Source organism: Bombina bombina, chromosome 1, assembly GCF_027579735.1.
Source record: "Bombina bombina isolate aBomBom1 chromosome 1, aBomBom1.pri, whole genome shotgun sequence".
NCBI classification, from domain to species: Eukaryota; Metazoa; Chordata; class Amphibia; order Anura; family Bombinatoridae; genus Bombina; species Bombina bombina.
This window is the reverse complement of record NC_069499.1, coordinates 696,755,264-696,778,662: the sequence shown is the minus strand read 5'-3', so window position 1 is coordinate 696,778,662 and position 23,399 is coordinate 696,755,264. Positions and strand designations below refer to the sequence as shown.

The 23,399-nt window shown below is 39.6% G+C and overlaps 1 protein-coding gene across 1 annotated transcript; it reads left to right on the top strand.

Annotated features, from left to right (window-relative positions):
• The first annotated feature begins 20,924 nt into the window (after positions 1-20,924).
• On the top strand, positions 20,925-21,614 carry LOC128639409 (heterogeneous nuclear ribonucleoprotein A/B-like). The gene is given in 2 exon segments (XM_053691597.1): positions 20,925-21,008; positions 21,010-21,614. Coding segments are annotated over 2 exon segments (465 nt in total). The 3' UTR covers positions 21,391-21,614.
• The last annotated feature ends 1,785 nt before the right edge of the window (positions 21,615-23,399 follow it).

The window sequence follows — 23,399 nt, the reverse complement described above, 5'->3', positions numbered from 1 at the left end:
TTTGGGCCTTGCACCCAGGCCTGACTGGGGTTAACTGCCTGTGACTGTGGTGACAGTGCAGCTTCCTGAGAGTGCTGGTTTGCAGCCAGGGCTGTGCATGTTGCAGGGTCATAGGATGTGTTCCCCGGTCCGGCCTGAGAGTGCTGACCCCACCCCATGTTTTGTATATGTTTGGGGAAATTACATAAGCCTGTGCACCCTCCATTTTTTCACAGTTGTTTGATTGTGAGCCTGCATTGTGTGGCTGTTTAGGGATCCAGATTTATTGGAAGAAACATTGACGAGGTACCTGGGCTTTTCCAATTTGGCCAGATGCGGTAACTAATTCTTCCATTGCTGCTTTTTATCTTAGTTGAGAGCTTGTGAGTGAGTGCTGGACGTTTTCTGGGTGTTTATATTAAAATATATATTTTTTTGTAATTTTCCCTGTTTGGAACTTGCACCCAGGCCTGACTGGGGTTAACTGCCTGTGACTGTGGTGACAGTGCAGCTTCCTGAGAGTGCTGGTTTGCACCCAGGGCTGTGCATGTTGCAGGGTCATAGGATGTGTACCCGGTCCGGCCTGAGAGTGCTGACCCCACCCCATGTTTTGTATATATTTGGGGAAGTTACATAAGCCTGTGCACCCTCCATCTTTTCACAGTTGTTTGATTGTGAGCCTATATATATATATTTATATATATATATACAGTATATATATATATATGTATATATATATATATATATATATATAGATATATATAAATATAAATATACAGTTTATATATATATATATATATATATATATATGTCCAAAAAATGGAGGGCACTCACAGGATTTAAACTGATCAAAATATTCAATATTTATTTTCCATGTCAATCACACTTGGGCCTTAATCAGGACAATGAATAGACTTTTATTGGGAGCGTTTGTGCGATTGGCGCACGCTGTATAGCGGCTATTCATTGTCCTGATGAAGGCCCAATTGTGGGTCGAAACGTTGACATCACAATGATTCATTGACATGGAAAATAAATATTGAATATTTTGATCAGTTTAAATCCTGTGAGTGCCCTCCATTTTTTTGGACATACTTACTTTTTGAGGATAGCACCCGATTCATAAAAGGAGGATGGAGTGCTAGGCTACCGGCTACACATATATATATATATACATATATATATATATATATATATATATATATATATATATATATATATATATATATATATATATATATATAAAAAAGTGCATTGGAGCCCTTTGCAGTTAAAGGACCACTCAATGCAGTACAATTACAAAATTAACAAGTGCATAAAAAAGACTCGGCTAGAATAGGAGTTTTGCAGTATGGGTGAAAAAGCAGAGTTAAGGCTCTTTCACTACTGCTGGTACTACGAGTCTTGCAGGTTTAGCTGCACCGCACACTTTTTTGGCCGTAGCGCAATGTAACTACCGCAGCTTTCAAAAACTAATTTTTCAATGGGACTTCCATAGCGCTGGTATTACGAGTCTGCCTGGGAGGCCAAAAAATGAGCGGTACAGCCAATACTGTCGAGATCCATACCGTAAACTGAAAGTCAGAAGTTATGGGCTTTACGCTACAAAGCTGTAACATAAAACTCAAAACTAAAGTGCCAAAAAATACACTAACACCAATAAACTACCTATTAACCCATAAACCGAGGCCCTCCCGCATCGCAAACACTAAAATAAAATAATTAACCCCTAATCTGCTGCTCCCGACATTGCCGCCACTATAATAAACATATTAACATTTAAACCACCGTACTCCCACATTGTAATCACTAGTTAAATATTATTAACCACTAATCTGCTGTCCCTAAAATTGCCGCAATCTACATTACAGTTATTAACCCCTAATCTGCTGCCCCCAACATCGCCGCCACTATACTAAAGTTATTAACCCCTAAACCTAGCCCTAAGTTTAACCCTAACACCCACTAGAAGTGGTCCTCCAGACGGGCAAAAGTCTTCATCCAGACGGCATCTTCTATCTTCATCCATCTGGCGCGGAGCGGCTTCATCTTCAAGACATCCGGCGCGGAGCATCCTCTTCTTGCAATGACTCTTCCAGGATGAAGGTTCCTTTAAGTGATGTCATCCAAGATGGCATCCCTTGAATTCCGATTGGCTGATAGAATTCTATCAGCCAATTGGTATTAAAGGTGAAAAAATCCTATTGGCTGATTGGAACAGCCAATAGAATGTGAGCTCAATCCTATTGGCTGATTGGATCAGCCAATAGGATTTTTTCAACTTTAATTCCGATTGGCTGATAGAATTCTATCAGCCAATCAGAATTCAAGGGACGCCATCTTGGATGACGTCACTTAAAGGAACCTTCATTCTGGAAGTGTCATCGTAAGAAGAGGATGCTCCGCACTGGATGTCTTGAAGATGTAGCCGCTCAGCGCCGGATGGATGAAGATAGAAGATGCCGTCTGGATGAAGACTTCTGCCTGTCTGGAGGACCACTTCTGCCAGCTTGGATGAAGACTTCTCCCGGCTTCGTTGAGGACTTCTTGCCGCTTGGATGAAGACTTCTCCCGGCTTCGTTGAGGATGGATGTCCGGTCTTCAAAACTTTAAGTTGATCTTCGGGAGTTAGTGTTAGTTTTTTTAAGGGTTTATTGGGTGGGTTTTATTTTTAGATTAGGGTTTGGGCACTTGAAAAAGAGCTAAATGCCCTTTTAAGGGCAATGCCCATCCAAATGCCCTTTTCAAGGAAATGGGGAGCTTAGGTTTTTTTAGTTAGGTTTTTATTTGGGGGGTTGGTTGTGTGGGTGGTGGGTTTTACTGTTGGGGGTTGTTTTTTTTTTATAGGTAAAAGAGCTGATTTCTTTGGGGCAATGCCCCACAAAAGGCCCTTTTAAGGGCTATTGGTAGTTTTAGTTTAGGCTAGGGTTTTTTTTATTTTGGGGGGGTCTTTTTATTTTGATAGGGCTATTAGATTATGTGTAATTAGTTTAAATATCTAATCATTTCTTTTTTTTTATTTTGTGCAATTTAGTGTTGGTTTGTTTTTGTAATTTAGTTAATTGTATTTAATTTAGGTAATTGATTTAATTGTAGTGTAAGGTTAGGTGTTAGTGTAAGACAGGTTAGGTTTTATTTGACAGGTAAATGTGTATTTATTTTTACTAGGTAGCTAGTATATAGTTAATAACTATTTACTAACTATTCTACCTAGTTAAAATAAATACAAACCTACCTGTGAAATAAAAATAAAACCTAAGATAGCTACAATGTAACTATTAGTTATATTGTAGATAGCTTAGGGTTTATTTTACAGTATAGGTAAGTATTTAGTTTTAAATGGGAATTATTTAGTTAATGATAGGAATTTTTATTTAGATTTATTTTAATTATATTAAAGTTAGTGGATGTTAGGGTTAGGGTTAGACTTTGGGTTAGGTTTAGGGGTTAATAAATTTAGTATAGTGGCGGCGACGTTGGGGGCAGCAGATTAGGGGTTGATAAGTGTAGGTAGGTTGCGGCGTCATTGAGGGCGGGAGATTAGGGGTTAATAAATATAATGTAGGTGTTGGCGATGTTGGGGGTGGCAGATTAGGGGTTAATAAGTGTAGGTAGCGACAACATTGGGTACAGCAGATTAGGGGTTAATAAATGTAAATAGGTGGCGGCGATGTTAGGGGCAGCAGATTAGGGGTTAACAAGTATAATGTAGGTGTCAGCGATGTCGGGGGCGGCAGATTAGGAGTTAATAAGTATAATGTAGGTGTCGGCGATGTCGGGGGCGGCAGATTGGGGTTAATAAGTGTAAGATTAGGGGTGTTTAGACTCGGGGTTCATGTTAGGGTGTTAGGTGTAAACATAAATTTAGTTTTCCCATAGGAATAAATGGGGCTGCATTACGTAGCTTTACGCTGCTTTATTGCAGGTGTTAGGCTTTTTTTCAGCCGGCTCTCCCCATTGATGTCTATGGGGAAATCATGCACAAGCACGTAAAACCAGCTTACCGCAGCTTTCAGCAGCGCTGGTATTGGAGTGCGGTATGGAGCACAATTTTGTTCTACGCTCACTTCTTGCCTGCTAACGCCGGGTTTTTGCAAACCTGTAATACCAGCACTGTAGGTAAGTGAGTGGTGACAATAACTTGCAAATTAGTACCGCACCCCTCATAACGCAAAACTCGTAATCTAGCCGACAATAATTTAACACCTACTTTGAATTTCAAATAAGCTGTAGATTTCTTTTTTTTCTGGCACATTTATTTTTTTTCCCATTTTCCAGCCCCCTGCATCATGTGACAGACATCAGCAAATCACAGACTAGTATATGTATACCCTGTGAGCTTGTGCACATGCTCTGTAGGATCTTGTTCCCCGGAAAGTGTGCATATAAAAAGATAATGCAAAATTTGATAATGGAAGTAAATTAGAAAATGTCTTAAAACTGCATGGTATTTCTGAATCATAAAAGTTTATTTTGACTTGAGTGTCACGTTAAGTAAAGGAAAACATGGAATATCATATTTATGCAATATTCATATTTAATAAAGTATTTCTAATTGTGTATTCACTGTAATATTTCACATTTCAATGTTCTTCACATAGGGAAATATGTTCTAAGAATAGGTTATTTTCCACTTTTCATGCTCCATTGAAGTCTATGGGGGAATACGATAACATGGTTGCGATATTGGAAGTCCGGCTTTTTGCATATCGGGTTATCACTCGTGCACAGACTTTTTACTTTCAACTTTTAATACGCAAGCTGCCCTTTGAGTGCAAAAAGCTTACTTATAGTGGAGTTGTGTGTCTCTGTGTGCCCCACTGAGCATGGAGAAGAAAAAGAGCAGCAAACAATTGTCTGAGGATTTAAGAACACAAATTGTGGAAAAGCATGGACAATCTCAAGGTTACAAGTCTCCAGAGATCTTAATGTTCCTGTGTCCACTGTGCACAACATTGTAAAGAAGATTACAGCCGATGGCACTGTAGCTAATCTCCCTGGATGTGGACGAAAGAGAAAAAATTATCAAAGATTGCAACAAAGAATTGTTCGAATGGTGGATAAAGAACCTCAACCAACTTCCAGACAAATTCAAGCTGACCTTCAGGCACAGGGTACAAATGTGTCAGCTCCCACTATACGTCGCCACCTGAATAAAAAGGGACTCTATGATAGGAAACCCAGGAGGAACCCACTGCTGACACAGAAACATAAAAAGACAGATTGGAATTTTCCAATACTTACCTGAGGAAGCCAAAATTGTTTTTTGGGAGAATGTGCTGTGGACAGATGAAACACAATTACATCTTTTTGGTAAAGCCCATCATTCTACTGTTTTCAGAAAAAGAAATGAGGCTTTTAAAGAAAAGAATACAGTCCCTACAGTCAAACATGGTGGAGGTTCACTGATGTTTTGGGGTTGCTTTGTTGCTTTAGGCACTGAATGTTTTGACTGTGTGCATGGGATCATGAAATCTAAAGACTACCAAAGAATTCTGTGGTGCAATGTAGGGCCCCATGTCAGAAAGTTGGGTCTCTGTCAGAGATCATGGGTCTTACAACAGGACAATGACCCAAAGCACACATCAAAAAGCACCCAGAAATAGTTTAAAACAAAGCGCTAGAGAGTACTGAACTGGCCATCAATGAGTCCAGATCTCAATCCCATAGAGCACCTGTGGAGAGATCTCAAAACAGCAGTTTGGAAAAGGAACCCTTCCAATCTGAGATACCTGGAGCATTTTGGCGAAAGAAAATTCCAGTAGATATGTGTAAGAAACTCATTGATAGTTACAGGCAGGGATAGGCAAGGTGTCTATACACAGACACTGGTGTCCATTACTGGCTCTTGCATTGAACCCCACCCAATTTTGCGGGGTTGGGGCCACGCCCGTGGGACATCACTCAGTAGCAGGAAATTGAGTGAGAGAGTGGGAAGTGCAGCCTGTGTCAACTAACAGTAAGTAGTGACTTGTCCCGATTCCTTTATCTTTGTGGCAGGGTAGTTCTGGTGTCTGTGTGTAGAAGACAACTGCCTACTCTGACAAACCTTACCTACCCAAATAAGTAATCAACCATGATGATCATGCGATTAACATCAAGGTGGGTGGTTTTGCTTAGGATTGGAAGAGCCCCCCAGAAGCCTCTTCAAACTGGCTGCTCTGATTCCCATCAGTACCATGTTTTCCAGCAACAGGAACCTCCAGGATTCTATTTAAACAGGGTTCCCAGACTCCCCCCAATCATAGGGGGCCCTGTTTGTACTGGGACCCCCAGTCAAAGTGTTAGCAGCCAGGGTGTCTGCATGCTGAAACCACACAGTGGAGAGTGAAGTGTTAAAACAGGCTCTCTGCAAGAAATAGATCTAGGAGAGCTGGTACAAATTTAGTTCTGCTTGTACTCAGGTGGAATTCAGCTTACTGATTGGCAGTACATGAAAAGTGTTGCCCATGCTGTAGGGAGAATTGTTAATCTGCAGGGGGGTATCCAGTGAGGGAAGGATTATAAAGAAACTGCCCTAACTAGTTAATTGGTGTCTGTAATGAAGCATAGAACAGGGCAGCACTTTTCATGTACTGCCCTTCTCTACCACTTCTGCTTGATGGCTAGTCCACCATGCATCCATACCCTCTTAGTAAAGAGAGTGTTTTTTGATGTTTTTAATTTGAAATGTTCCTTGGTCTTTCCCTTAGGTCTGTACTTTGTAAAATGTCCGCCACAGCCTTGGTCCATGCCTATCCCTGGTTACAGGAAGCGATACCAATACAAACCAAAACCAATACAAACAAAAGAAATAAACATGAGAATGCATAACCCCTTAACGACCAACGTTGTACCCTGTACGACATTCGTCACTATGCCTTTAAGGACCAGCGACGTGCCTGGTACGTCGCTGCAGTCCTGGGCTTCTCTCTGCCGCAATCTTGCTTAAAATTGCAAGATCGCACTATTTCTGCATTCCGCACGAGTGGGGCACTGCAGAAATAGATTTGCAGAGATACTGATACTCTGTAGCCCTCTCTGCATTGGACAGCGGTGATGACGATCGTTGGTGGGTGGGTGCCTTAGCAGAGAGGCGGGTGAGCGGCCCATTGACAGTGCGACATCCGGATCCTATCCGTGATCCTGTGAGGAGGCGGGGGCAGGACTTGAAGGCGCACGTGTGTATGCACGTGTGGTCATCAAAATTTAATGTATAAGCCAAGGAGGGAGAGGGAGAGGGGAAAGGGAAGGTAGTGGGAACATTTTTTGGAAAGGGATCCGGGAGGGGGAGGGGGGGGGGAGGGTATTGAGGGGGGGAAGCTACACTGCAGAAAATAGGGGGGTTATATTTTTATATTAAAAAAGAGCAAATTTGTTAGGAAAATGGGTACTGGCAGACAGCTGCCAGTACCTAAGATGGAGGCCAATAGGTCGAGGGCGGAAGCATAGAGAGCTGTTTGGGGGGATCAGGGAGGTTGGGAGCTAAGGGGGGATACTACAAGGCAGAATAAATAATTTAAAAAATAAATTTAAAAAATACCCTTTTATTTTAGTACTGGCAGACTTTCTGCCAGTACTTAAGATGGCGGGGACAATTGTTGGGTGGGGGAGGGAAGAGAGCTGTTTGGGAGGGATCAGGGGATGAGATGTGTCAGGTGGGAGGCTGATCTCTACACTAAAGCTAAAATTAACCCTACAAGCACCCTTTTTAACCCCTTCACTGCTGGGCATAATACATGTGTGGTGCGCAGCAGCATTTAGCGGCCTTCTAATTACCAAAAAGCAATTCCAAAGCAATATATGTACAAACAAAGAGATCCCAAAGAAGCATTTACAACCATGTGTGCCATAATTGCACAAGCTGTTTGTAAATAATTTCAGTGAGAAACCTAAAGTTTGTGAAAAAATTAACATTTTTTTTTATTTGATCACATTTGGCAGTGAAGTGGTGGCATGAAATAAACCAAAATGGGCCTAGATCCTGACAGATATCAGTGTTCCAATGTAACTATTGCTAATTTTGAAAAAAAATTGTTTGGAAATAACAAAGTGCTACTTGTACTTATTGCCCTATAACTTGCAAAAAAAATCAGTGAACAAGTAAACATTGGCTATTTCTAAACTCAGGACAACATTTAGAAACTATTTAGCATGAGTGTTTTTGGTGGTTGTAGATGTATAACAGATTTTGGTGGTCAAAGTTTTTTTCAATTTGTTCATCATATTTTATAAATTTTTTTATAGTAAATTATAAGATATGATGAAAATAATGGTATCTTAAGAAAGTCTATTTAATCACGAGAAAAACGGTATATAATATGTGTGGGTACAGTAAATGAGTAAGAGGAAAATTACAGCTAAACACAAACACCGCAGAAATGTAAAAATAGCCCTGGTCCTCAAGGGAAGGAAATTGAAAGATGGTCTTGTCCTTGTCACTTATATTGCTTATCTGTATCACTCGTACCTATTATGGACTATCCCTTTAAATAGGAATTGACTTTTTTCCTCACAGGTATAAAAGGCTCCTCCTTCATTACCATATTGCTTGGTAATTTGTTGTGATAGCGAAGAGAATCTCTCTCTCTTAGGATTCACCGGGTCCAAAGAGTCATATCTCTCTTTTTGTTGTTGCTAATAGCTAGTTATATGTTGTTTTATCATTCTTACGAAAAATTACGTACTTCTGGAACTTCAGTGGTAATTTCCCTGTCAGCAAACTCGGCTTGTGTGTGAACTGCTCGAAGCCGTTATCCTCCAGCTGATTCTGCCTTCCGTCACCTTAGACTCCTCCCAGCCAAACCACATCATCTAGAAACTGTGTAACCTACTATCAGCTGCACAATCAGCGTTTCAGTTCAACGGACTCATGCAGCTAAGTCAGTCTTCAGCCTCTCACTTTCCAGCTGTTAACGCAGTGTTTGTTCACGGACAACTTCTCTTACCTACTCCGCTTATTTCAGGAGACCTGAGATAATCCTGACATATTACCAAGCCTTAAAAAAATGGATCAAGCAGAAATAATTAATCGTGTAAATAATTTAGCTCAGCAAGTTAAACGCTTGACACCGGGCCTAAGAGATTTACAAACAGAAAATAACACATTACGCAGTTTTGTTAAAGATGCGTTAAATGCAAAACCTAATCCCCCAGAACATAATATAGAACCCCAGGTGTGCCTTCCTGATATATTTAAAGGAGACAGATCTCAGCTTCCCCAGTTCAGGAATGTATGTATGTTAATGTTTACACTTAAACCTAAAACATACAACACAGAAAGACAAAGGGTTTTAACAACTATCTCTTATCTTAGGGGTGAACCAAGAGCTTGGGCTGATACTTATTTTGAGTCAAATGACCCTATTATGAATTCCATTGAATCCTTTTTTTCTGCTATAGCAGTTATTTATGAAGACCCCAATAAACAGCTTACCGCTGAGTTGGCAATGAGGGTCCTCACACAAGGGAAATGTCCGGTAGTGGACTTTATAGAAGAATTTAAACATTGGTCTACCCATTCTCAATGGAATGATATTTCCCTAAGAAACCAGTACAGATTGGGGCTGTTTGAACCCCTTAAAGATGAGATTGCTAGGGTAAGCATGCCCACCTCTTTAGAACCTTTAATGACCTTAACTGTAACAATTGATAGACGCCTTAGAGAAAGGCGTTCAGAAAGAAATGTTTCTGAGAGAAGTTATAAAAAACCTTATCCCACTGTTCTCACCTACCAAACACCTGAAACAGAACCTATGGAAATTGGGTTTACTAGAGCTCCATTGACACCAGAAGAAAAAAACATGTACTGTGCTGGAGAAGGCCACAATGTGAAAGGATGTACCATTTTAAACTGCCAGAAGAAGGGTAACCAGTTAACCATAAGTAATTGTTCTGCTACTCTCTCAAAAAAAAAGAATCTTATTGCATTTTACCCGTGGTTTTTCAGTGGGATACACAGCACATACCAACTGAGGCTGTGATAGATTCTGGAGCTACTGGAGTGTTTATTGACAAACACATTGTGGAAGTTAATAACATACCTATAGTTAAGAAAATTTCTCCTGTTTTTATACAAGTCATTAATGGCTCACAAATTTCCTCTGGACCCATCACACATCACACTGTGCCCATTACATTTACCACTAACACTGGTCATACTGAAAGTATATCTTTTTATGTTATTACCTCCCCTTTATTCCCTATTGTTTTAGGTCTACAATGGCTAACACTCCACCAACCTTCCATTGATTGGAAGACCTTACCATTGGCTTTTAACTCAGAATATTGTAAACTCACTTGTTATCACTCTCACATCATAAATCAAATTGAACAGACACATATACCAAGACATTATTCAGATTTTGCTAGGGTTTTTTATAGGAAAGAGGCAGAAACTTTACCGCCCTATAGACTATATGATTGCCCAATTGATATGATTCCTGGATCTGATATACCCTATGGTCATGTCTTCCCACTGTCAAAAGATGAGTTATTATATCTTATGGATTGACAATATTAAGAAGGGGTTTATCAGACCATCTTCCTCACCTGCTGGTGCAGGAATGTTTTTCGTTAGGAATAAAGACAAAACATTGAGACCTATAGTCGATTACAGAGAGCTTAACAATCGGACTGTAAAAAATCGATACCCACTTCCTTTAATCCCCAAGCTCATCGTACGTTTACAGGGGGCACATTTTTTTTATGAAATTAGACCTACGTGGAGCGTATAATCTTATTCGTATTAAAGAAGGGCATGAATGGTAAACGGCTTTTAGAACCCGTTACGGTCTTTATGAATATACTGTCATGCCTTTCAGGCTCTGTAATGCCCCTGCAACGTTTCAGTTTTTCATTAATGACATTTTTTGTGATCTATTAGACATTTACATAGTGATATACTTAGATGATATCCTTATTTATTCAGAAAATCTTGCAGAACACATAAAACATGTCTGAACAGTTTTGCCCAGACTCAAAACTCATCAGCTTAATGCAAAGCCAGAAAAATGTATTTTTGACACAAATGAGATTACATTTTTAGGATATCATATCTCCCCAAACGGAATACAGATGGATGATTCAAGATAATAGCGGTAAAAGAATGGCCCATTCCAAAAAATAAAAAAGGAGGTACAGAGATTTTTGGGTTTCTCTAATTTTTACTGTAAATTCATTAACGGTTTTGCGGAAACCTCTCAACCCTTAACTTTACTTACTGGAAAAATGGGGTTTAAATGGTCTCCAGAAGCACAAGACTCATTCGAATCACTAAAAAACAAATTTATAACAGCACCCATACCCAATTCCCAGATACTGAGCTTCAGTTCATTCTCAAGATAGACGCATCCGATTATGTGGTGGGTGCTATTCTTTCTCAACGACGTTCAGTCACTGATAAGGTTCATCCTGTTGCTTATTTTTCCAAGATTATAAATAGTGCACAGAGGAATTATTCAATAGGAGAGAAAGAGTTATTAGCTATAAAATTAAGTCTCGAAAATTGGAGACATTTATTGGAAGGCAAAAGATTTCCAATTTTAATATACACTGTCCATAAAAATATCGAATACTTAAAGAGCAGTAAAAATCTCAGCTCTAGACAATTGAGATGGAGTTTATTTTTCTCTTGTTTCAATTTCATGATTTTTTTATAGACCTGCTAACAAAAATCTTAAAGCTGACAGCCTTTCACGAAAAGAACCAAGACCACCCGACTATCAACAGACTTCTCCAATCTTAAACCCACAATGTTTTTTAGGATTCACTAACCAAACCCTCCAAACCATACAACAAGATCAGATTTTGGATTATTGTATCCCTCAGACCTATCTCCGGACACCCAGGGATCAACAAAACCATGGATCTACTTAAACGGTCTTTCTGGTGGCCTGGAATGTTCCAGTCTGTGAAAACCTTTATACAGTCTTGTAGTGTTTGCACTCAGTCTAAACACAGCAAACATTCCCCTTATGGGTTACTTATGTCTTTACCTGTCCCAGAAAGACCGTGGGAAACAATCAGAATGGATTTCATAGTGGACCTTACTATTTCTGATAGAAATAATACTATTCTAGTTGTGGTGGATCATTTTACCAAGATGGCACATTTCATACCTTATAACAATTTACCCACTGCCAAAAAACAGCTCAGCTTTTTATTACAAATATATTCAAACTGCATGGTTTACCCTCTACTGTAATATCAGATAGAGGAACACAGTTCACTTCAAGATTTTGGACTCATTTCTGTAATCAGTTACATATACAACGGAACTTTAGTATGGCATATCATCCCCAATCCAATGGGTTAACAGAGAAGACCAACCAATGGTTGGAACAATTCCTAAGGTGTTACTGCACTTTTCAACAAGATAACTGGATGGCACTACTTACTAAAGCGGAATTTTCATACAACAATTCTATCAATACCTCTACAAAGGCAACACCTTTTTTTCTTAAATAAAGGATACCATCCTAAGTACCATTTCTTTCCATGTGAACAAACACCTTGTCCAGAATTAAATGATACCTTGGAGAATCTGAAAGAGGTGCATACTAAGTTAAAAGAATTGATTCAACAAGCCAAGAACCGCCAGAAACACTATTATGACTAGTGTCAAATGGCTAGATTTAGAGTTCTGCGGCCAAAGGGGTGCGTTAGCTACGCATGCTTTTTTTCTCCCGCACCTTTTAAATACCGCTGGTATTTAGAGTTCACAGAAGGGCTGCGTTAGGCTCCAAAAAAGGAGCGTTGAGCATATTTACCGCCACTGCAACTCTAGATACCAGCGTTGCTTACGGACGCAGCCAGCTTAAAAAACGTGCTCGTGCACGATTCCCCCATAGAAAACAATGGGGCAGTTTGAGCTGAAAAAAAACCTAACACCTGCAAAAAAGCAGCGTTCAGCTCCTAACGCAGCCCTATTGTTTCCTATGGGGAAACACTTCCTATGTCTGCACCTAACACCCTAACATGTACCCCGAGTCTAAACACCCCTAACCTTACACTTATTAACCCCTAATCTGCCGCCCCCACTATCGCTGACCCCTGCATATTATTATTAACCCCTAATCTGCCGCTTCGTACACCGCCGCCAGCTACGTTATCCCTATGTACCCCTAATCTGCTGCCCCTAACATCGCCGACCACTATGTTATATTTATTAACCCCTAATCTGCCGCCCCCGCTATCGCTGACACCTGCATATTATTATTAACCCCTAATCTGCCGCTCCATACACCGCCGCAACATACATTATAGTTATGTACCCCTAATCTGCTGCCCCTAACACCGCCGACCCCTATATTATATTTATTAACCCCTAATCTGCCCCCCACAACGTCGCCGCCAGCTACCTACACTTATTAACCCCTAATCTGCCGACCGGATCTAGCCGCTACTATAATAAATTTATTAACCCCTAAAGCTAAGTCTAACCCTAACACTAACACCCCCCTAAGTTAAATATAATTTAAATCTAACTAAATAAATTAACTCTTATTAAATAAATTATTCCTATTTAAAGCAAAATACTTACCTGTAAAATAAACCCTAATATAGCTAAAATATAAATTATAATTATATTGTAGCTATTTTAGGATTAATATTTATTTTACAGGCAACTTTGTATTTATTTTAACCAGGTACAATAGCTATTAAATAGTTAATAACTATTTAATAGCTAAAATAGTTAAAATAATTACAAAATTACCTGTAAAATAAATCCTAACCTAAGTTACAATTAAACCTAACACTACACTATCAATAAATTAATTAAATACAATACCTACAAATAACTACAATTAAATAAACTAACTAAAGTACAAAAAATAAAAAAGAACTAAGTTACAAAAAATAAAAAAAATATTTACAAACATTAGAAAAATATTACAACAATTTTAAACTAATTACACCTACTCTAAGCCCCCTAATAAAATAACAAAGATCCCCAAAATAAAAAAATGCCCTACCCTATTCTAAATTAAAAAAGTTCAAAGTTCTTTTACCTTACCAGCCCTGAAAAGGGCCATTTGCGGGGCATGCCCCAAATAATTCAGCTCTTTTGCCTGTAAAAAAAAACCATACAATACCCCCCCAACATTACAACCCACCACCCACATACCCCTAATCTAACCCAAACCCCCCTTAAATAAACCTAACACTAAGCCCCTGAAGATCTCCCTACCTTTTCTTCACCTCACCGGGTTCAGCGATCGGTCCAGAAGAGGGTCCGAAGTCTTGATCCAAGCGGCGGCTGAAGAACTTCATCATCGGGCTGAAGTCGGAAGTCCATCATCGGGATGAAGTCTTCTATCAAGCGGCATCTTCAATCTTCTTTCTTCCAGAGTGGAGCGGAGCCATCTTCTTCCCAGCCGACGCGGATTCATCCTCTTCAACCGACGCCTACTAGCCGAATGACGGTTCCTTTAAATGACGTCATCCAAGATGGTGTCCCTCGAATTCCGATTGGCTGATAGGATTCTATCAGCCAATCGGAATTAAGGTAGGAATATTCTGATTGGCTGATGGAATCAGCCAATCAGATTCAAGTTCAATCCCATTGGCTGATCCAATCAGCCAATCAGATTGAGCTCGCATTCTATTGGCTGTCCCGATACATAAGTATAACGTAGGTGGCGGTCGGCAGATTAGGGGTTAAATTTTTTTAATATAGTGGCAGCAATGTGGGGGGACCTCGGTTTAGGGGTACATAGGTAGTTTATGGGTGTTAGTGTACTTTAAAGCACAGTAGTTAAGAGCTTTATAAACCGGCGTTAGCCCATAAAGCTCTTAACTCCTGACTTTTTTCTGCGGCTGGAGTTTTGTCGTTAGAGTTCTAACGCTCACTTCAGCCAAGACTCTAAATACCAGCGTTAGGAAGATCCCATTGAAAAGATAGGATACTCAATTGGCGTAAGGGGATCTGTGGTATGGAAAAGTCTCGGCTGGAAAGTGAGCATTAGACCCTTTCCTGACTGATTTTAAATACCAGCGGGCTGCCAAAACCAGCGTTAGGACCCCTTAATGCTGGTTTTGATGGCTAACGCAGAACTCTAAATCTAGGCGTAAGTTACACAAAATAAAAAATAAATTATCAAATATTTAAACTAATTAACCTAATCTAATAGTCCTATCAAAATACCCCCAAAATAAAAAAAACCCTAGCCTACAATAAACTACCAATGGCCATTAAAAGGGCATTTTGTGGGGCATTGTCCCAAAGAAATAAGCTCTTTTAACTGTAAAACAAAATACAAACCCCCCCCAAACATTAACCACCAAAGATCCACTTACAGTTTTCGAAGACCGGACATCCATCCTCATCCAAGCGTCAGAAGTCCTCAGCGAAGCCGGCAGAAGTCTTCCTCCAAGTGGACCGAAGTCTTCATCCAGACGGCAAAAGTCTTCATCCAAGCGGGCCAATCAGCCAATAGGATTGAGCTTGCTTTCTATTGGCTGATTGTAATAGCCAATAGAATACGAGCTCAATCCTATTGGCTGAATGGATCAGCCAATAGGATGAAAGCTCAATCCTATTGGCTGATTGCAACAGCCAATAGGATTTTTTCCACATTAATTCCTAATGGCTGATAGAATTCTAGCAGCCAATAGGAATGTAAGGGAGACCAGCGGATTGTATGTTATGTCACAAATTTCAACTTTTGCCAGTCTGTAGGCTTTGATAAATAGGTCGAATCAGGCTCGCCACAATTATGCTGCGGAATTCCAGCGTATATGCAGTTGACGGCTTGATAAATATCCCTCTATGAGTCATCTTGTCCTTTTCATTTAAACTAAGTATTACATGTGGCACCTTTAGTGTTTTCTAAACAAGCAATAATATTTTCAAATTGATCTTAGGTACTGGAATGCAGAGATTTGAGGACTTAAACTTTTTGTCTTTGTCTTTTGTAGAAGAAGATGGAGAGAACCCATACTATCCAGGAGACAGAAACCTCCACCCATGGCATGATGTATGGGAAAGAGTAAGACACACCCCGACCCTCTCTATCTCCCCTATCTCTGTATCTCCCTCCTTCTCTCTCCTTACCTCCCTCCAATCTCTCTCCTTCATTCTCTTTTCACATTCTTCACTGTGAAGAACTATAAGCACATAGCACATTCATTCAACAAAGAAATCTCACACACATGCACAACATGCACACAGGACCATGCATGCTCTCACACACACAAACACACATAACAAACAAACACATGCTTACAACGACTCACATTCCTGTTACCCATTGTTCATTCCTGTTACCCAATGTTCATTCCTGTTTCTAAAATTATTTTTTATAAAAAAATCAATAATATTAAACTACTATGTTTCCCAATTATGTTTAATCCATCATTTATCCATTTGTTTAATGTTAGATTATAAAAAAAAAAAATAAACTTGACGTTTGGGTCTCCTTTAAAAAGAAAAAAAATGCCTTTTGAGGAAAGACTACGCCTTTTGTGCATATATAGTGACTTTTCAGTTACAAATATCAATTTTTTGAACATGTAACCAACCATGACTTTAAAATAAACGCTTTCTTGAGGGGAAAACAAACAAATCAGTTGACATGCTTTTAAACATTTTTTTTTTTTTTAAATCACATGAGTTTTGGTAACAGGACTAAGATAAATGCATCCATCTTTTGCTTAGAAACCCTGTAAAAAATTAAATAAATGTAGCCCGGGGTATGTGCCTACATGGGGAGGGCTTTTGACCCTCATTTAGGCATGTTGTAAGCTTGAGTGTGAGGTAAGGAGGTGGGATTCAGTAGAGGGTACTTAAGATTAGGGAATAGGAAGTGGGGTCTCTCTTTTCTTCTGGAGCCAACGTGTGAGAGGTAGCTCTCTCCCTCATCCTTAATTTTTTTTTTGAAAATAATTTTTTATTGAAGTTCCAAAGTTACAACTAAGAGAGTAATACATTGTCTATACAAAGGCATTATTGAGAAAGCAATATGCACATACAGCAAGAAAAATACATTTCAAATCTGGGTATGAAGATAGACAATATCTTAGGAGAATATAAAATAGAACTTCATTTTATATTATATTGTCGGCGTATGAACTCCACATTCTAATAATATTTTACCTAAGACCAAAATATCAGCCTGTGGAGGGTTAACATAAGTATTAGCCACTCTTGGGCCGATATATATATAGGGGGAATGGGGATATTCAGCGGATAAGCACCGCTATATGCATAGGGGAAGGGGTGGGGGGCAGAGCAATATATAAGTGTAAGTAGGATAGGGTACCTGGTGTGGACTTAGAAGTGCCCGATCATAGGGACCGTAGGCCTGGCAGCTGGGTTACTAAAAAGACAAATTAGATATGTCTTGGAAGGTTAGTCTACTTAGAAGTAGATAGTGGGATATAGTGACATCTTAACACAAAATGGAGTAGCTAAATAGGGGCCAAAGGCCACTCTGCTGGTTAAACATTAGCTTGCATCAAGTGTAATGATTCTACCTGGCACTGAAATAGGAAAGTTGTACATCTATAGTTGGTGTTGTGTATTCACATACTTGCAATGTATCCAGTGGAGTGGGTATGGATGTGAGACAATATCCCTGTAGGGGCATCATCCCTACCTTCACCGTAATGCTTAAGGGCAGGGAGTCTATCTTGTTCCAGCTTTTTGTATATCAATAAATGTTAAGTGCAATAGCCCACTATGGTAGAAAGAATAATAATAAATACAACTTCTAAAATAAAACAGAATAATTTGTTTTAGACCTCAATAGGTCTCTAATGTCTCTATCATTCAATGCAACAGGCAGTTTGACTATAACAGAAACATATATCATACAAATAATAACAACTATCTAGATATGCCTTTCTTAGACTTAGAGTTTATCAGTCTCAGTGCAGGCTTAGTCTGAAAAGAGTAATTAGTAGAACTAGGGGTTCTAGTTAAATGCGGGGAGTTGTACCCTCCTTTAATCCCAGCATAGTAAACTACTTCTAGGTCTCAAGTCACTCTCCTGAAACAAATATGAAAAGTGGGAGCCCGTTTGCGTTTAGCTGGCAATATGTAAGGTCAAATTGTGTATCTGCTCAGCACTCTCATTACATAGTAAGCTTTAGGATGTATAGTATGTTGTGCCATTATGCAATAAACTGTAGAACTCTAAAACATAACTCCTGACACACCATAGATATAAATAGTCAGCTATGCAGAGATACATGGCGCACTGAAGATATAGGGGTTCTGACCACGATATGCATAATACTAGATCTCTACTGAGTAATTATATGGGAGCCTTAAAACATTTGACACGTACCCAGACAGGAGATGAGATGCATAAACAGAACATATGGAAATAGCTCATAACCACACACATCTCATAATAAAAAGTATATAGTGAGCGAGGCAGCAAAATTAGCAAGCATCAGGTAGATAGTAGTGAAAAATTTCCTTTCCACTATACAAAAAGAAGGTAGTAGCGCAGTGTTACGTGTAAGTATTAGTTAGACCACACATTGCAATATTTAGTCTAGAGTGAGGGACCCAATAGAAAGTTTCTGGCGCCCTGTCATGTATGGTATATAATAGGTAGTTCCCTAAATTATAGCTTGAGCAGGGAAAAATAGCATGGGGAGTCATATTTTCCGAATATCTAAGCGTAACATATAATTATAGAGCAATTAGCTTTCTCAGACAGTACATTAAGCGCATCTAAAGGGAGAAACATTTAGCATGGGAACAAAAAGGAGCACCTAGTCAAGTGTTTGAAGTAGTGACTCAGAACCCTGTCTTAACTAAGGTACTAGCTCAGCCTGTGATGTCAGACTGTTAGGTGTTTCTATAAATAAAAAGAGAGAAGCGCTCAACCTGGGAACGAACAATAGCATAATAGCTTGTTCTATGGCTAGTTACCACCCTAGAAGCAGCCTCTTTTTGCTCAATATGTGCCTTTCACAGAGAAGAAATTTCCTGTAGCATATGTTAGGTGTTTGTATGTGACCAAGACCCTGAGAGGAAGCCATAGGTCTCAGCTGCTGCTGGACTAACAACACAGTAAACAGTTAAAACAGATTGTTATTAATGCCAACTTGAATCTAACATGTGGGAGAAAAATGTATGAAAAATAATGCATCTGTAGGAAACACTGGCCTAAATAACACAAAAACATTTTGCAAGCTATTCATTAGAAATCACACATATTCAATATAGGTCTCTTATAAACATATAGGAGTAAATAACTTGCGAGTACGACAGGGCAGTAACAGATTACAATCGATGAGGACAAAAATTTTGCCAACTTGGAACCACAAGTGTCTAACTAGGTCTATGGATGAGAGATAATCCCTGTAAAAAAGGTAATCACTGTTCTCTCCAGATTCACCCCACACCGCTCCTGTGAAGCAAGTCTATACCCATTGTATCGTCTGAAAAGGGAAATCTCCACTTATGGACGGTACTTATCTGCCTTGAAATTTGTTCCTGGCAACCGAACAAGGGTTCTGTCCTGTTAGATGACCTGCGAGTCACAGAGGACTGCCTTGCCAGTCTGTCAATGCTGCTCCGGTGGCCATGTTGTCCCTTCTGAGAGTGATTGCTTGTATCCCTAGGTGTGGTATCTATCCGTGCCGTAACCGACTGAGCCTCACTTAGCGGTAGTAGGCTGGTACTAACCTCCGTCTCTCTGCTCATTTCCGCCGAGTGCGGTGTGATAAGTGATCCTGCAGACAGCTCCATAGGTGCAGTGTTACATGATGTGTAGAGGATGGTGCGGTCCTGTAAATAAACGTGCTCTCCTTGAGAACATAAGTCCCCTGATAGTTGCGCCAGTGTACCACCCTTGTTTTGAGCATGTAAGGTACTTTTAGCCACTATTTCATAGCTATCATGGGGTAGAACAGGTGTCTCCAAGATGTAGGTTGTTCTAGTCAAAAGTTCTCCCGCCATCTCACTTATCAGTTGCTCCTGTGGAAGGTGTTGCTCTTTGCTATGTAGAGATCTTGCATTATCTCTTCTGACTTGCAACGGGATCGCTTGTTGTTCCATAGTGGACCTTAGACAGGCTGATATATCTTCATAACCAGCAGCCAGTTGTAAATTAAGCTGCCATAGTGCCTCATAAATATCTGCAGAGCCCATCTTCATAGCTGACGCCATTACTTTATCAGGCCGCAGAGGCCCAGGGATTTCACAGCAATGATGAAAAGGATGGATAGCTGGTTTGAGTAATAATTAAAACGATTTACTAACTGTGCGAGGACAGTCCTGCTTGTTTACTATTAGGATTAGGGCAAATTGCAGTGAATAAATCGCAATTTGCCTGTTTTTTAGTTAAATCTTTGCAGGAGCTCTCTAAAGCACGTTTTCCCTGCTCGGCTGTTGGCTCCGCCCCCCCCTCATCCTTAATTTTAATCTTTGTCACAGCTCTTTTGTGGGAGTAGTGCTTGTTGGGTGATCTTAACTTTAGGTTGAAGGGGTGTACCTCCTGGTTTGCCAGGGGAGGTTGAGTTCAGTGATGAGACTGAGTGGGGTTAATGTAGGCAATGTGGTGAGAAAGCACCAATGGTGTATATGGTTTATAGGCATTTAATTATTTATTCATACCTATGGCTCCTATGGTTTGATATGTTTATAAATAAAGGTGAGCTGCAGCCTTTATAACCCAAGTTTTGTCATAGTACATTGTTGAAAATAAATGCAATCAATTGAGCGTAATTGAAGTTAATGCGCGCTGGGTTAGCACAACTTTAGAGCTCTGGTTAACTATTATGCAAAACTGTCTCTCAAAACACATAAAAAATACAGCACAAAGTACACTTACACTCATAATAACACCATCTAATAAAAATAATAAAAAAAAATATTACACAAAAAAGTTATAAAGGCTTAAATATATGATGTCTCAGGTGTTAGAAAAGAAAAAGACAGAGAGTCCATCTTGGAAGAATTAAACGTTCACAGTTTCTTATGTGCTAAATACCCTGCATCCAAAATGTCTGATACTGAACAGCAATACATGGAGACCGCTGAGAACGGTCATGAAGCAGCTAATGCTGAAGGCGCTGAGGCAAAAAGGCACAGAGGCTGGAGTAAAAAATGGCTCCAAAGGTGATCAGATCGATGCCAGCAAAGGCGAGGAGGACGCAGGGAAAATGTTTGTTGGTGGCCTAAGTTGGGATACAAGCAAAAAAGACTTGAAAGACTACTTTTCTAAGTTTGGTGAAGTATCAAACTGCACAATAAAAATGGATCAAAACACTGGGCAATCAAGAGGATTTGGGTTCATTGTGTTTAAAGATGCTGCCAGGGTTGACAAGGTATTGGTGCAAAAAGAACATAGACTCGATGGACGATTAATTGATCCCAAGAAAGCAATGGCAATGAAGAAAGACCCAATAAAGAAAATATTCATTGGCGGACTCAACCCAGAAGCAGGAGAGGATAAAATACGGGAATAATTTGGAACATTTGGAGAGATAGAAGCAATTGAATTACAAATGGACCCTAAAACTAACAAGAGAAGAAGCTTAATTTTCATAACCTTTAAAGAAGAGGAGCCAGTGAAAAAAATCCTGGAAAAGAAATAATACAATGTTAGCGGTAGCAAGTGTGAAATAAAAATAGCACAACCTAAAGAAGTGTACCACCAACAGTATGGTGGTCGAGGTGGCTTTAGTAGTTGAAGAAGTAGTTGAAGAGGAGGCAGAGGTGGAAAAGTACAAGGCCAGAGTTGGAATCCAGGATATAACAACTACTGGAACCAAGGATATGGAAGCCAGGGATATGGTGGTTATGGACAGCAAGGTTATGGTGGAGGCTATGTAAACTATGACTACACTGGATATGGATATTATGGATATGGACCAGGCTATGAGTACAGTCAGGGCAGTGCAAGCTATGGAAAATCTCCCAGGCGTGGTGGCCATCAGCCATATTGAACATTTTCTTAATTCAGGTATGCTGTGGCATGCTCAGTATTTCAGAAAACCGAGTGGATTTTTTTAAACTCTGGATATTGAATAATGTACCAAATTTAAATTTCTACAAATCATATGGCCTGTTAAAGATTCTCACTGTACAGTACTCCCGATGGACTTCTAAGTGTTAAATTGCATATTCAGTTTTGTTGGTGTAGTGTGTAAATGCTAGTTCTGCAAGAAAGGTATTAATTAATGATTTTATCAATAGGTTTAAAACTGAACTGATATTTGGGGTCTGCTTAAAGCTGCAGCTCTGCAACTAAGGACTGCCTCTTGGAGTTAAGTATGGACTCTACATTACTCCTGTTGTACAGAATGAGACTCATTTTAGGAAACAGTGTCACTTTTCCACCTTTTTATTTTGTATTGTTTTGTGTCATACATTTCCAGTACTGGAAGTGTTAATTTTACTGTACTTTTTGGTACCTTGTTGGAATCTAATGTATTATAAGGTATTTTACATGTGTTCTGATTCACCATAAGATGGATATTGAAGCTATCCTAGCTTTTGAAATAAAAAACAACTTTGAGTAAAAAGAAAAAGAAAAGAAAAGAAAAAGATCGGCAAAGGACTTTAACATATGAGAATATGCATTCGGGTTAGCTCAATATTCTAGGTTCAGCTTTTTCCACGCATCTGGTTAGCACAAGAATGATAGCTTTTTAATTTCCACTAATAATATAAGCGCAACACGACTTATGCAAAAACTTTACTTCTAGTGCAGATAGCGATCTAGCGAAAGCGCTAAATGGGACTCCACTCATAATCTAGCCCTATATATTTAAAAAAAAAAAAAATTATGTGAAGAAGTGTATATTTGTATGTGTTTATGAATATATTAATACAACACACAGAGAAAGTCCAGCACTCGCTTAAAAGCTCTCAGCTAAGGTTAAAAGCAAAAATGGAAGAGTTAGTTACCGCATCTGGCAAAATGGGACAAGGGCAGGTACCACGTCAAGGTCTCTTCCAAAACCTGGGTCCCTATTACAGCCATATAAATGCCAGCTCTCAATCAAACAAACTAGGAACAAGTCAGGGTTCACGGACTTATGTAATCACCCTAGACATATACAAAACACGGAAGGGAAGTGCAATCTCAGACTGGACTGGGTACACATCCCATGACCCTGCAACAAGCTCAACCCTGGGTGCTAATAGCACTCTCAGAAAGCTGTGCTGTTTCCAGAGTCACAGGCAGTTAACCCCATACAAGTCTGGGTGCTAAGCCCATAGGGAAAATTACAAAATAAATTAATACAACACACAGAGAAAGTTCAGCACTCGCATGCAAGCTCTCAGCTAAGATTAAAATCAAAACTGGAAGAGTTAGTTACCGCATCTGACCAAATGGGACAAGACCAGGTACCACGTCAAGTCTGTGAACCCTGACTTGTTCCCAGTTTGTTTGACTGAGAACTGGCATTTGTATGGCTGTATTAGGGACCCAGGTTTGGAAGAGACCATGACGTGGTACCTGAGCTTG